At 44.8% G+C, this 15,510-nt stretch overlaps 1 protein-coding gene across 1 annotated transcript in view; it reads left to right on the top strand.

The window, feature by feature from the left end:
• LOC137527313 (uncharacterized) overlaps nucleotides 1–15,510 on the top strand; it is a 51,138-nt gene that overhangs the window by 11,730 nt on the left and 23,898 nt on the right. Inside the window, exon 4 of the mRNA XM_068247821.1 lies at nucleotides 184–262. Coding sequence (XP_068103922.1) covers nucleotides 184–262 — 79 coding nt within the window. The remainder of the gene's footprint in view (nucleotides 1–183; nucleotides 263–15,510) is intronic.

Raw genomic sequence — 15,510 nt, forward strand, 5'->3', positions numbered from 1 at the left:
ACCCCGCCCATCCCCCGACAAAAATTTGGGGGCCCTTTGTTTCAGTCAAATTTCCCCTACGGCCCCTGAGCTGGCTGCTATCAGTCCATGGCTCCATGCACTCACCATCCTCGTCCTCGCAGGAGTGCTTGTCCTCTGTGACCCGGTGCATGTTATTACGTAATACAATGCCATGGGTCTCAGAGAAGATGCAGCCAGCTAAGGATGAAGAGAGGAGAGAACAGAGCCAAAGACTGACAGAGGAGTGCTCCCGCCAGGAAAGGTGAGATGCTACACTGCCAAAGACTCTGCAGAGGCCCTGGGGAGCAACAGTTAAGTGGGGGGGAGACACCTTGGGGGCCCCTACAGGCTTGGGGGACCTGGGGCAATTGGCCTCTTTGCCTCTGTGGTAGCACTGGCCCTGCCATCAAGGCAAAGTGAGCTAAAATTAATTGATTTGTCCTGCAGGCAGCGCATTCCAACTTGTCTGCTGTGCACCTAACTGTGCTGTGTCATTGTTCCAGCTGAGACTAATATATTGCATATTGCGACCTCAAGTGACAGGCAGTCTATTGGGCCAATCAGAGTGCCAGAATCACTTCATTTAACGTTACTGGACCTGAAGGGGTCCAGGGCGGAATATTCGGAGAGCTCGTTAATGGGTAAATGCCAGCGTAAACTACAAGCGCTCACTATGCTGGGCATAGCAAACATTACTCTGACCACAGGTAATAACGCACGCCATGCTCCCAATAGCACGCATAGCATGCATTAAGGCGTGCAGGGTTAAATAGCACGAGAAACAGCAGGTTACTCGCACTATTTGTGTTAGTACATCAAGCACTCCATCTTTTAAAGGATACCAGATGTGAAAATAGTAAGAAAGAAATGGGCAGAGCAGGCATACACTATCACCTGTCCTGATGCCTGTCGCTCCCTGTTCTCATTTCTGCCCACTGCGTTATGCCTAAAAGCCCGCCGGGACCATCTTGCGGGTCATTAGAGCCAGGCTATACTGCGCTGGCCAGGCTGCGCATGTCCTTCAGCACGCACCGGTTACTTATAAATGATTTATTCAATGGTTGCCCATTGTAAAATATTTTCTCTCCCTGATTTACATTCTGACATTTATCACATGGTGACTTTTTTACTGCTGGCGGGTGATGTCTCTGAAAAGAGATGATGCATTTTTGGCAATTTGACTCAGCTGTTATTTCCTACAGTGCAACAAGGCTCCCACAGTGTGATGTCAGGACCTAGGTGCTGACATCACACTGTGAGAGGGGTTTCACCACAATATCAGCCATACAGACTCCCCTGATGATCCGTTTGAGAAAAGAAAAGATTTCTCATGGGAAAGGGCCCAGGGGGTATCAGCTACTGATTGTGATGAAGTTTAATCCTTGGTTACAGTTCCTCTTTAAGGGTGCCATACATTGCTTGATTTTGAGGTCAGATCCACCTTCCCATCTGATAAGTTTATGGAATTGGGGGAGAATCAGTGCTGTAACAAGGCTGCCCAATCAATCTTTTGATCAATTTCTGGCCAAAATTGATTGAGAGAATCAATTGAGAATGCTGTAAGATCTCTATGACAAGGGCTCCATGTGTTGTAGGGTAGTAACACCAATCAACATTGCAATGACCGACTATAATTTGTATGGGTGTCGAACTAATATCTCTAGGTAGTAGTGTTCCTCTGCACGAAGCAGGTCATTTGGGCATCAGCGTCACTATGGTAAAATATGCCACATAGACAGGAGGTAAAAACATTGGGATTGCCGGAAACGCAAATAACTGCAGAGAGGGCGTATTTATCATCAAAGAAGACGTGGATACCAGCAGGTATTGGTTGGGCAGTTGGTTAGGGTTAGCCATCGATAGAATGAGGGCTTGTGTGAGAATAGAGCTAGGTTTACTGTTTAATAACAATAGATAATGGCGGATTTTGTGGTGGGTGGTTGGTTAGGACTAGGCATCGGTTGGGGAGGTTAGGTTAGGGTTAGGCAACAGTAGAAGAAGGGCTTGGCTGAGAATAGGGTTAGGTTTAGTCTTTGATAGTGGTGCATTTTGTGGTGGGTGGTTGGTTAGGGCTAGGCACTGGTTGGGGGGTGGTAGCTTAGGGGTAGCCATTGACAGAGTGAGGACTCGTTTGAGAATAGAGCTAGGTTTAGTGTTTGATAATGATGGATTTTGTGGTGGGTGATTGATTAGGGTTAGGCATCGGTTTGGGGTGGGGGAGTAGGTTAGGATTAGGCAAGAGTAAGGCTCGGCCCACACTTGTGCAGATGTAGAACGGAAAAGGAATGCGCATCCGCAAGGGGTATGTGTTCCGTCCATTCTGCATCTGCTATGTGCAAATACACCCGACCGGTCTACGTCCAAAGCTTCGCTACGTCGGCCCGTACACATCGGCACTCACCTGTCTTGCCGCCACCAGTCGTCCCGCTTCTTGTCTCATTGCTCGGTTCCTTCCACAGCCCGGAGGCCAGCAGAAGCATGGCTCTCCATAGGCTGCAACAGGCCAATTCTGCTTAGCAACAGGGAGAATTTTCATTGGCTCAACATGAACCAATGAGAATTCTCTCTGTTGCTGAGGATCCCCATTGGTCTATTGCAGTCCAATGGAGAATCCTCATGCTTCTATCAGACTCCGGGCTTTTCAGAAGGGACCAAGCAGTGATGATGGACGGCAGGACACAGGAGTGTGACGTCACAACGATGACGGGATGTGGCCGAAACAGGCAACGCAGAGATTAGCCTAGTGAGAGCGGACAGTGTCCATTTCCATAGGCTTGCATTGGACACGTTTTCCTGTCCAGTCTGGGAAAATGTGCCAAATCCGGACTCTCTGTGAATGTTTTCGTTCCGTGTGATCTGTGTTTCTGCACGAGTGGAAGCAAGTCCTATTTTTAACATAGGATCTGCTTTCAGCGTTTCTGCAGAACTTTAAAAACGTAACCCGTAGATACCACGGGATACATGAATCAGCCCTAATTGAGGGGCTCGGGTGAGAATAGGGTACGGTTTAGTGATAGTAAAATATTGGTAAATTTTACCAATATTTTTCTGTTGGAATTACCACTGCCCAATAATAGAATATGAGTAATTTTACTGATATTCTACTAGCAGTTAGCAGCCCTTTTTACATGTATGCCCTCTGCAGGCTGCAGTCCATTGGTGGAAATGTTTAAAAGATGGCTCTAGGATTAGGAAGTGTTAATGAACTGTGGAGTGTGGACATTCAATAGGAACATCTGTCAGTTAGGGCTTGTTCACATTAGGGGTGATTTCGCTTTTTTTTAGCGCTGAAAAAGCGCTTGTGCAATGTTAGCTTATGTAAGTGTTCTCACATGAGCGATGAGATTTCTTTCCAATCACATACGTGGCTCCTGCACCATTTTCAATTAAATAGAAAGGATAGGGAAATCACTAAGCGCTTTAAAAAGAACTTTGAAAAGCGATTTCCTGAGCGCTTTTAATGAAAAATACATTGTATTTATTAATTCCCGGGGGAAAGAGTTCACTTTCTAATTGACATCAGGAAATGAAAAAAAAGGTACACAAAAGCGCTTAGACAATCGCTTTTCTACGTGCAAATCGCTCTGAAAGCGCTTAGAAAAGTGCTTAGAATAGCGCTAACAAAATTGCTCAAATCACTCAGCGCTTGCGATAGCGCTGGCATTTTATGATGTGAACAAAGACCTACATAGTTAAAAAGAAGTCCTACAAAAGTGAACAGATGCACAAAAAAATTAAATAAACTATTTCACCAGTTGAGTACAAGTAGAGAAATGAATTTGAATTACAGCTTGAAATACAACTTTGTTATTTTAAAACACAACAGGATGCTTGATTGAAACTACTTATAATGGATGATAACACGGCAGGATCAGAAAGCTTCAGAAGATCCATTTAAAGTGGACCTGAACTCTTGTACAGGACAGAAGGAAAGCATAGAGAAATGCACCCTGTATGTATTTAGAGTGTTTAGCCTGTCTAATTACACCTCACCTGTAACTGAGCACAACTTGTAATTTGATCTCTCCCATGTGTCAGTTGACTGCCATGGCAGAGCAGCTAATTTATACATAACACAGGATGTTAACCCTTTGTCTGCTTCCATGAATGAGGAAGTAGAAACACTGACGATTTATTGCAGGATTTGTATCGGCTGTAACAAAGGAATATTTTTCTTTCAAGGTTAATATGCTATTGCTTAGCAGCAGAGAGGAAGTTCTGAGTTTAGGTCTGCTTTAAAGGAGAATTGTAGTGAGAGGTATATGGAGGCTGCCATATTTATTTCCTTTTAAGCAATACCAGTTGCCTGGCTGTTCTGCTGATTCTCTGTCTCTTATAGTATTAGCCACAACCCCTGAACAAGCATGCAGCAGATCAGGTGTTTCTGACATGTTTGTCAGATCTGAGAAGATTAGCTGCATGCTTGTTTCTGCTGTGATTCACACTACTGCAGGCATATAGCTCAGCAGGATAGCCAGGCAGCTGGTATTGTTTAAAAAGAAATCAATATGGCAGCCTCCATATACCTCTCACTACAGTTCACCTTTAATCACACTCCATGAAACGGGGTGTTTTCATTTGCAGACATGTTGTTTTCAGAAATGCCTGATAGCATGCAAAGAAGAAAGATGGTGGTTTCTGGCACACCACACACACCCTTCAGGGAAAGTACAGCATTGTGCATCTGACTGGAGCAGACAGCCCGAGTCTCCCTGAGAAAGCCCAGAGGCATGAACAGCTATCAGAGCTATTTCTGTCACTCTGCTGTGGTACGCATTGTGTGGCTGTTTTATTGCAGGAGCATTTCTAAGACTGGGGACCGCATTTTTTAATTTCTATCTTCCTCATATTTCAAAACATATTTTAAGCAGGGGAAAAACAGTGTTCAGAGATTGTCAGCAAAAACAAACGAAAAACAAACAAAAAAACAACCCAAGGGAGATCAGTGTTCTGTAGAGTGGTGGTAATGTACAGAGTGTCCACCGGGGGAGTAAATACATAATCATGGGCTTCCAGTAAAACTTGGCTCCTCCCCTACCGTTACACCCCCTTTCCCCATGGTGACCCCAGGGGACCATTTCTCACTGAGAACTCCTGTCACCCACTCAAGTTTCTGATTTTTCAAAATGCATGCAAATTCAAATAAGGTGAATGGCCGCAAGCAAAGCTTCCTTCCCTTGTGCAGCTGATTTCTGCTCTGTGTCATAGCAAAGCAACAGTACTCCAAACAGAATACAAAAAGTGTTGTTTCCAAATTTATAATGAAAGTGAAATCCCCAGTTTAGGGGGGGGGGGGGGGAGGTATACTAGATGGTCAGTGAGACATAATTCCAGCTTGTATGCAGGGCCGGCCTTACCATGAAGCCACCTGAATCGAATGATTCAGCTGGCGAGACTCTAGAGCGCAGTGCAAGTGACTCAATATTTAGAGTGGCCACAGAAATACACAATTACCTGCTCCTGCACCAAGAACTCTCCTCTTCTGCATTGCAGCCTATCATCGTACAGCATCTTCTCCTCCATAGCCTCCTGATGTCACATGACATGCATTCGGTAGTTGTGCAGCTGATCTGCATATTTGGATGGGGGGGGGGCTTAGGGAGGTAGGAACAAATGTCCTAGAGGTTGGAATAGATACTGGCCACATTTTTTATCTGGGGCAACCAGATACTGGCTAGACTTCTAAATGGTGGCAGGCACAATGTTTGCTTCATGCAGAATTTAGGCTAAAACCTGCTCTGCTTGTAGGCAGATTTGATCCGTGCAAATTGTATGCAGCTTGTAACTGAGCCAATCAAATGCCCTTCCAGCTGATTTTGATTAGCCCAGTTCCATAGTGCATACAATCTGCATTTAATTTGCACACGAATTGGAATCATTTGCACCACCATAGCCATCTTTGTCATATTGTAATGGTATATGTGGACATATTTTGTACTAAACACAGAGTAACACTTTAGGCACTTCCCGGGCCGGTTCTAGCTACAATTGGGCCCTGGGACAAAGGTAATTTGGGGCAAGGGCTGTGGAGTCAGTACAAAAATCCTCCGACTCCAACTCTGACTCCTCAGTTTATGAAACCACAGACTCCGACTCCAACTCCAGGTATCCAAAATAGTGCTGACTCCTCGACACTGACTCCTTAGTCTAATATTTACCAGGGCTGTCGATTTGGTACAAAAATCATCCGACTCTGACTCCTCAGTTTATGAAACCACCAACTCCAACTCCGACTCCGACTTCAGGTACCAAAAATTGCTCCGACTCCTCACTTCCGACTCCAACTCCACAGCCCTGCTTTGCAGCCCCCCCCAACCAAATCACACCCAGGCCTCTTAATCAACTTCCAGGCCTGATCCACCCCCCCCGCCCCACCCCCCAATTTGGAATGATCGCACAGCACTGAGAGACATGACAAGCTGCAGCTCAATACAATAACACACTGGCTGGTTGGCTGCAAGTCTGTGCCAAACAAACATCCTCATCCTCAGCCAGTCGGCAGGCCTCCATTCCTCCTCAGTCAGGACAGCAGTTCCACCTCCTTTCTTCTGCTGTGCAAGTCAAATGAAACACTTCTGCTCTCCTGCCTCCCCCCTTCTCAGTCACTGTCCGACTCCTCATACGGCACAGCGAGCTGCTTTTCCCCAATCTGACTGCATGCTGTTAGAGTAAACACAAAGTACAAACATGCTGCCCCTGTAATCTCTGCGCCTGATGCAAATGTTTCATCTTGCCTTATAAAAGAACTGGCCCTGCACATAAGTTGATAATTAGATACTCAAAAAACAAAATAAATCAAATATTCAGCTGCAATGTGTTTGCTTTTCTTTAATGTATCTGATTCATGTTGTATTGAAACAGTTTATTAAAGCAAACCTGTGAGGTTTGAGATGCACAAATTTAGATACTCACCTCGGGAGGAGGGAACCGCTGGTCCCTCCAGAGGTTTTCCACGTCCTCCTCTGCCAGGCCAGCGCTGAGAGCCCCAAAGGCGTGGCCACACTGTGCCTGCACGGTAGCACGGACCCACTTGGGCTTCAGCAGAAACAACAGCAGGTCTGTGCTACTGCGCATGCGTAAGCCCTTGTCAACGGCTCCTGTGCAGACAGTGCTGGGAGGAGCAGTGAGGCCTGGAACCCACTGAAAACAGCAAACGCAAAACGCTACCGCTAGAGTTTTCTGAGCGGTTTGCAAGCGGATTCATGCGCGTTTGCGATCGCGTTTTGCAACATTGTATTTTTTTGCTCAGCGGTTGCGTTTTTATCCTGATTGGTCCTGTGAATTATTTTTAATTTTGTTACCGTGTGCTGAACCGCAAAACGCTAGCAAAACCGCTCAGTTTAAGTTTTGCTGAGCGTTTCTGCTAGCGTTTCAATACTTTACATTGAAGCGCTAACGCTCCCAAAATGCTGCATGTCCTGCGTTTGCATTTCTGGGAAACGCAAACGCTCCTGTGGAAGTTGCCCCATCCATTAACATCAGCTGAGCGTTTTGGCAAAACGCTAGCGTATCGCAGCGAGGCCAAAATGCTCAAAAAAACGCTCTTGTGGGTTCCAGCCCTGAAGGAGGATGGGGAAAACTCTTGAGAATCCAGAGGCTTCCCTCTCCTGAGGTTTGCACCCAAATTGGGCACTTTCAGGTTTCCTTTAAGAGGCCCTTAATTAAGCATTAATTTAAAAGTAAAACTTTCTAATCACCTAAAAATAGTAATGTGGCTGTTTTTTTTTTCTCATTTTGTTATTCAGGATTCACACAGCTTAGAATGTGAGCAATGTAACTGCAAGAGGAAGAAGACACAGAAAATCTGTGAAAGCAAAAGGACAGTACCCAGAATCCTTTGCGCTCAAACGTGCCAATGTCTGGACATTTCAATCTTAGGGATAAAAGTGCTTAAAAGTTACTTGAATATAAAGCCACAGCCACTGTTCAGGTACTAACTAATATGCATTTATTAGAACATTATTTTACATTGATTATGCATAAAAAAATACAAAAAAAGTTGTTTATTCAAAGCAGAGAAAAAACAAAAAACACTCCCACTTTAGTGACATGCTTATGAATGCAGGCAATGGAGTGATTACTCTTTCACTGGGAGCCACACCTTTCCCCACGGGAGGAGGAGACTGCAGCTACTGGCACAGAATGCTGACGCATGGCTGTTAACAGCAAGCCAAACCACCATTGCCACATGACCCCGATCCTTTGCTTACTCCACTAGCTACCCTTCAAAATTAGCATGCTAACATTTACATCTCTTCACAATATTGCCCCGGATATCTGAAGAATTTGTTGTAACTGCCTCACACCTCCCACAACCTCTGAGCAACAGGTTCTAATAATGTGACTACCCTCAGAATCTAAATAAAAACATTTGGAACCAGAGCCTTCCGTCATGCTGTCCCTACCCTTTGGAACGTCTTGCCACACCCAATCCAGGCAGCTCCAACCCTGGAGGCATTTTAATCAATACTGAAAAGCCTTCTGTATCGTATGATATTTATGATCACATCACTTTTACCGCCGTAACACATCACAAACTGCAACTATGTACTGATCTGAAACAACCTTATGCACTCTTCGCCCTAGGGCAGGGGTAGGGAACCTATGGCTCGGGAGCCAGATGTGGCTCTTTTGATGGCTGCATCTGGCTCACATACAAATCCGTAGAGGTTGATTTACTAAACTACACTGCTCAAGCAGCACAAGTAAATTGTTCAAAGTAGGCACGCTACTGCTGTAGCATGCACTACTAACTTACTCATGCTCCCCCCAAAAAGAACAGCTGCTCCAATTGTACCACTCTGGATTCTCTCTGGCACAGTGACTTTGTAGGATGAGATCCCCACACTTTGATTGGCCCAATAGGCTGAATGTCACTTGACAGGCAGCATATTGGGCTAAAGTGCGGGGATCTCGTCCTACAAAGTGAATCAACCCCTAAGTCAGCTAGCTAATTGTACAAGCTGTTAGTTGGTATTTCTCCTGTCTGGCTCTCTGTGAAATTGCTGATGTTGCTGAAACCCAAGAGAAGCTGAAGACGTGTCTCACACTTCTGCTGCCCGTCGGATCAACTGTATACTCATCACCATAGCAACAGGGACGTGAGCCCTCTGCTGTGCATGCGCACTGTCCCAGTTTGAAACATATTGTATGGCTCTCAGGGAAATACATTTTAAAATATGTGGCGTTTATGGCTCTTTCAGCCAAAAAGGTTCCTGACCTCTGCCCTAGGGGAAAGAAAGAGCTGCTTTACAAATGTTTTATTGTAGTTGGAAAGGGCAAGCAGCCTGAGATTTCTGAAGAGAAATATATACGAGCTATGAATTGGTGCACCACATATCTTATTGTCTGCTGCAAAAAAAGCAGTTTTATTTTTTTCTGCAAAATTTCTTTATGCATAATTCTTATGACTCAATGTTCTATTAGATTCATATAAAAAAAAAACTGCCTGAACTTGGTCTTAAACATATAATTCAGGATAACCAATGATAGTTGTAAAGTGATTGTATCAAGTTATATACATATACATGAGGTTATCCTTGCTGGAGCTACTTACTGAGTGAATGCACACAAAAACAGCTGTATACATATGCATTTGAGAAAGTTTGTCTCTGTTGGGCATTGACAACCAGAAATACCACCAAAAGACCTATAATGAAGGTCATTCTTCTCGTCATGACAATCCCACCCCCATACTTAATAAACTGGGTCTTGTAGTTCTTACTTAGCCTACAAAAATGCCGGTGGCTTGGGGTAAGGTTTTAGGAGGCGTATATTCAGAACAACCAAACAGCAGCTCTGTACAAACTGTCATCATCATCTTTGTGGTGTTCATACATTTCGTCCATAGATGGCACACTTGTTTAATGCATAAGATTATCTATACTGTTGAGGGCCATTGGTTCCTGTTCTGCCTGTATAGGAACATGGGGAGAATGCACTGTTTATGTAGAGAGCTGGCGATTCCTGTAAATAAACCTAGTTTCAGTTATCCTGCCTTCGTGACTAATGAACACAACAAACTGTCAGGCAGACCAGGAACCAATGACCTACAACTGTATAGATAATTTTATGCATTACAGAAATATGACAGTGCTATCTACAGGCCAGATGTATGAACACCAAAGTGTTTACTACTAGACTACATGTCATCATTAGGCCTCTTTCATACAGAAGGCTGAACTGCTCCCACCTGTTGTGCCTTCCAGATTTTTTACATTAAGTGCATCAGCATCATAGCTCTTTCATTCGCTAGTACTGCGCAGTACTCAACCCAGAACTGTGTGATTTCCAATTGCTGCAGGCAACAGTAATTGTGTGTGACCTTTACATCCGTGAAGATAGAAGTTGTCTGGTAGACAGAGACAGTAACCCTTCAGTAAACTGAAACAAAACCAAGAGCAGACTACTTAGTAGCTACTAACAACAAATGCTTAAACTTTAATATTAAAGTACGCTTGAACTGGAGGAAAATATATTAAATGAACCCCATTGTGAGCTAGATTATCTTTTTTATCAGTGTCTTGGGCACTGCACATTTTCCACGGGGTGCCGCCTTGTCAGAGCCAGATCATCGACAAGGTGAACCTATGCAGTCCTCCTGAAAACAGGGGGCTCCATACTGCGCATGCGCAAGTTGGTGAGATAAAGGGCGTGCGCAGTATGGAGTGTCCCGTCTTATGGCACACTCTGGCTCCCAAACACTTCCGAAGCCTCCCTTTGGCAGTAGAGACAGCAGTATTTGACCAAATTGGTTGAATACTGCAACGGGGGAGCCAGCGCTGAAGGGGGATCGGGAGAGGAGCGGGAAGGCTCTATAGGATCCAGAGGCTTCCCTCTCCTTGGGTAAGTATCTGGCTTTTTTTTATATGACTCCCAATGGCTTTCAAAGTTAATCTCGCCCACCATGGGCATCAGTATTTTTTTTTTTTACCTGCTTTAGGGGTACTTTAATTGACCAATTTTACCACCTCTACTAGTATGAAAGCCAGCAGATTTTGTACAGATTGTGTAGTTCAGTTCTAATATGACATTGAGCTGGCAAAATTGGCCAATCAAGGTTAAAGAGGAACTCCAGTAAAAATTATGTAATCAAAAAAAGTGCTTCATTTTTACAATAATTATGTATAAATGATTTAGTCAGAGTTTGCCCATTGTAAAAGCTCTCCTCTCCCTGATTTACATTCTGACATTTATCACATGGTGACATTTTTACTGCTGGCAGGTGATGTCAGTGAAAGTAGCTGCGCCTTGCTTTTTTGGCAGTTGGAAACAGCTGTAAACAGCTATTTCCCACAATACAATGAGGTTCACAGACAGGAAACTGCCAGAACCATGGTCCTCACAATTTCCTGTGGGAGGGGTTTCACCACAATATCAGCTATACAGCGCCCCCTGATGATCCGTTTGTGAAAAGGAATAGATTTCTCATGGGAAAGGGGGTATCAGCTACTGATTGGGAATTTGGGATGAAGTTCAATTCTTGGTTACCATTTCTCTTTAAATGTGTGTACACACCCTTACCTTGTCATCGTTTGTCTCAGACTCATTTGTTAAGTAAAGGTTCATCATCAAGACTTTAAAAAACAAAGACATGTATTTATTGTATGAATATTATAACTATGTATCTCTCTAAGAGTATTGTGCAATATGTGTTTAATACTGCGCCATGGAAGATGCTGGCGCTGTATAAATCTAAAATAATAATAAGTATGCCTACAATCAGTGGCAAAGCATTCCTGGAAAATATGCTGTGCAATCCACCTAGGCCCCTTTCACACTATGGCATTGCACCGCTCCCCTGCCGCAGTGGACATTAGTCTCTATGAGACTGGCCACACTACCCGTGGTGTGATGCAGTGTGGCAAAGGTCCTTCTGACGACACAGAGGTGATGCAGACTTTGCAACGCATTATGGGGTGGTACCGCATGGCACGCAATTGCATTGGAGTCTACGGCAAGCATGGCGCTTGCGCCTATCGGACAAAAAACAGTGACATTCTTCCCTGTCCAGCAGGGAACATGTGACTGCTTGGGGGCGGGACTATGCATATTACCCTGTTGGCGCACTCTGCAGCAGGGTAATATGCACGGGGGAATGGCGCGGTTTGATTGCCCCGCCCCGAGCTCTAACGCCACAGGACAATCACTCCACACCAGGTGTAAAATTAGCCTCAGTGAACCTTGCATAGGGCTAGGCAGTCCCCATAAGATTGTGGTTCAAAGAACTGGATGCCTTATACACGGATGCCACAGTGACCACTGCTGGTCAGTGTATAAATGACTGAGTAAACTGTATTAATTACTAATTGATGCCTGTACATTTCATGAATTGTTACTTTTAATGTTTATATGTTTATGTTTATGTTTATATGTAATTTCCATAATCCCTAAAATAAATATAATGATTTGTAATGAATTAAATATATGTTAATGATTTATGTCATATCTCATTTTTTTTGTTTATTACTAACACACACACACACACACCACACCACACTTACACCCCCCCCACACACACACACACACACACCACACTACACCACACTACACGTGTTACGACCCGTTTCTTCAGGTACAGAAGGTCAGAGGGTCACTTTCATTAAGACTTTATTGTCTGGAGATTTCCAGTCCTGGGCGTATAGTCTCCCTACGGGGAATGAGGCCTTGACCTCAGTGGAGGAGTTCTTTAAGGCCATGGCCATAATTTACGACGATCCTGATTTAGCAGTAACCTCTGAACGGAAGTTAAAGACCCTCAGACAGGGTCACAGTCCCGTTGAGGTTTATGCTGCTGAGTTCAGGAGATGGGCAGTGTCAGCCAGGTGGGGGCAGTACGCACTCTTGGACTGTTTTTTGTCAGGACTGTCTGACGCCGTGTCTGATCTCATGTTGGGTCATCCACAGGGGTCGAGTCCTGCGTGAACGTGGGTGAACGGCGTCCACCCACTTATTCTTCAGGGTGAACGCCGTTCACCCTGGCTTGTGTGGAGGGAGCAGAGGTGTAAAATTAGCCTCAGTGAACCTTGCATAGGGCTAGGCAGTCCCCATAAGATTGTGGTTCAAAGAACTGGATGCCTTATACACGGATGCCACAGTGACCCCTGCTGGTCAGTGTATAAATGACTGAGTAAACTGTATTAATTACTAATTGATGCCTGTACATTTCATGAATTGTTACTTTTAATGTTTATATGTTTATGTTTATGTTTATATGTAATTTCCATAATCCCTAAAATAAATATAATGATTTGTAATGAATTAAATATATGTTAATGATTTATGTCATATCTCATTTTTTTTGTTTATTACTAACACACACACACACACACCACACCACACTTACACCCCCCCCCCCACACACACACACACACACACACACACACCACACTACACCACACTACACCACACTTACACACCACACACACACACACACACACACAACCCACACTACACCACACTTACACACCACACACACACACCACACACACACACACACACACACACACAACACCACACCACACTTACACCCCCCCCCACACACACACACACACACACACCACACTACACCACACTACACCACACTTACACACCACACACACACACACACACAACCCACACTACACCACACTTACACACCACACACACACACCACACACACACACACACACACACACACAACACCACACCACACTTACACCCCCCCCCCCCACACACACACACACACACACACCACACTACACCACACTTACACACCACACACACACACACACACACACAACCCACACTACACCACACTTACACCACACACACACACACACACACACACACACACCACTTACACACCACACCACACTTACACACCACACACACACACACACAACACCACACTTACACCCCCCCCACACACACACACACACACCACACTTACACACCACACCACACTTACACACACACACACCACACTTACACACCACACTTACACACCACACCACACTTACACACCACACACACACACACACACCACACTTACACACCACACACACACACCACACTTACACACCACACCACACTTACACACTTACACACCACACACACACACCACACTTACACACCACACCACTCTTACACACCACACACACACACACACACACACACACCACACCACACCACACTTACACACCACACACACACACACACACACACACACACACACACACCACACCACACCACACACACACACACCACACCACACCACACCCCACACACACACACACACACACACCACACCACACACACACACACACACACACACCACACCACACCACACCACACCACACACATCACACACACACACACACACACACACACACACCACACCACACCACATACACCACACCACACACACACACACACACACACCACACCACACCACACCACACACACACACACACACCACACCACACCACACCACACACACACACACACCACACCACACCACACACACACACACACCACACCACACACACACCACACACCACACCACACCACACCACACACACACACACACACACCACACCACACACACACACACACACACACACACACACACACACACACACACACACACACACACATACGTTGTTGATCAGCAGTTGGTCATGACATCACACTGTGGGAGAGGTTTCACCACAATATTAGCCATACAGACGACAGACGTCCCTGATGATCTATCCGAGAAAAGTAAAAAGATTTTTTCTGGGAAAGGGATATAAACTACTGATTGGGATGAAGTTCAATCCTGGCTTAACCATTTACCGACATTCTAACGTATTAAAACGTCATGCTTACCGCTATTAACAGCAACATGACGTTTTAATACGTCCCGCGTTCCCGCCGCTGCTACCGCCGTGTGTGCGCCGCTACCGCCGCCATTACCGTCGGGCTTCCGTGCTGGGTGATTGGGGAAGAGGACCGAACGGTCCTCTACCCAATCGCAGTGCCTGGAGTGAATGGACGTGACTGCGAACAGCGGCTACGTCCATTCACAATAACAGGAAATGTAACAATTAAATAAAGTGAAGAAAAAAAAAAAAAGTGAACATTTCCTATGAGTGTTCACTACCGCCATCTTGTGGCCAAAAAGTATATTACACCTACAAAATACATTCATTTTCAAGTACATACAGATCTTAATAAAATTACACTTCCAACCCCCCCCCCCCCCCCCAAAAAAAAAACAGTTGTAAAAAAAAAAATCAGCTAAAAAAAATAAATAAATAGTTGCCTTAGGGACTCAGCTTTGTTAATTTATATTTTATGGGGGGAAATTAATTTTAATTTATTGTTACGCCACTGTTGGGAAGGGATCGCCTGTGACCTGCACAAATACACTGATCTGCTGTATGCTTGTTCAGGGTCTAATGCTAAAAGTATTAGAGGCTGAGGAACACTAGGATAGCCAGGGAACTGGTATTGCTTAAACTGGGATTCTGCTCAATAAAGTTTTTA

This window comes from Hyperolius riggenbachi, chromosome 8, assembly GCF_040937935.1.
Source record: "Hyperolius riggenbachi isolate aHypRig1 chromosome 8, aHypRig1.pri, whole genome shotgun sequence".
In the NCBI taxonomy this organism is placed as follows: domain Eukaryota; kingdom Metazoa; phylum Chordata; class Amphibia; order Anura; family Hyperoliidae; genus Hyperolius; species Hyperolius riggenbachi.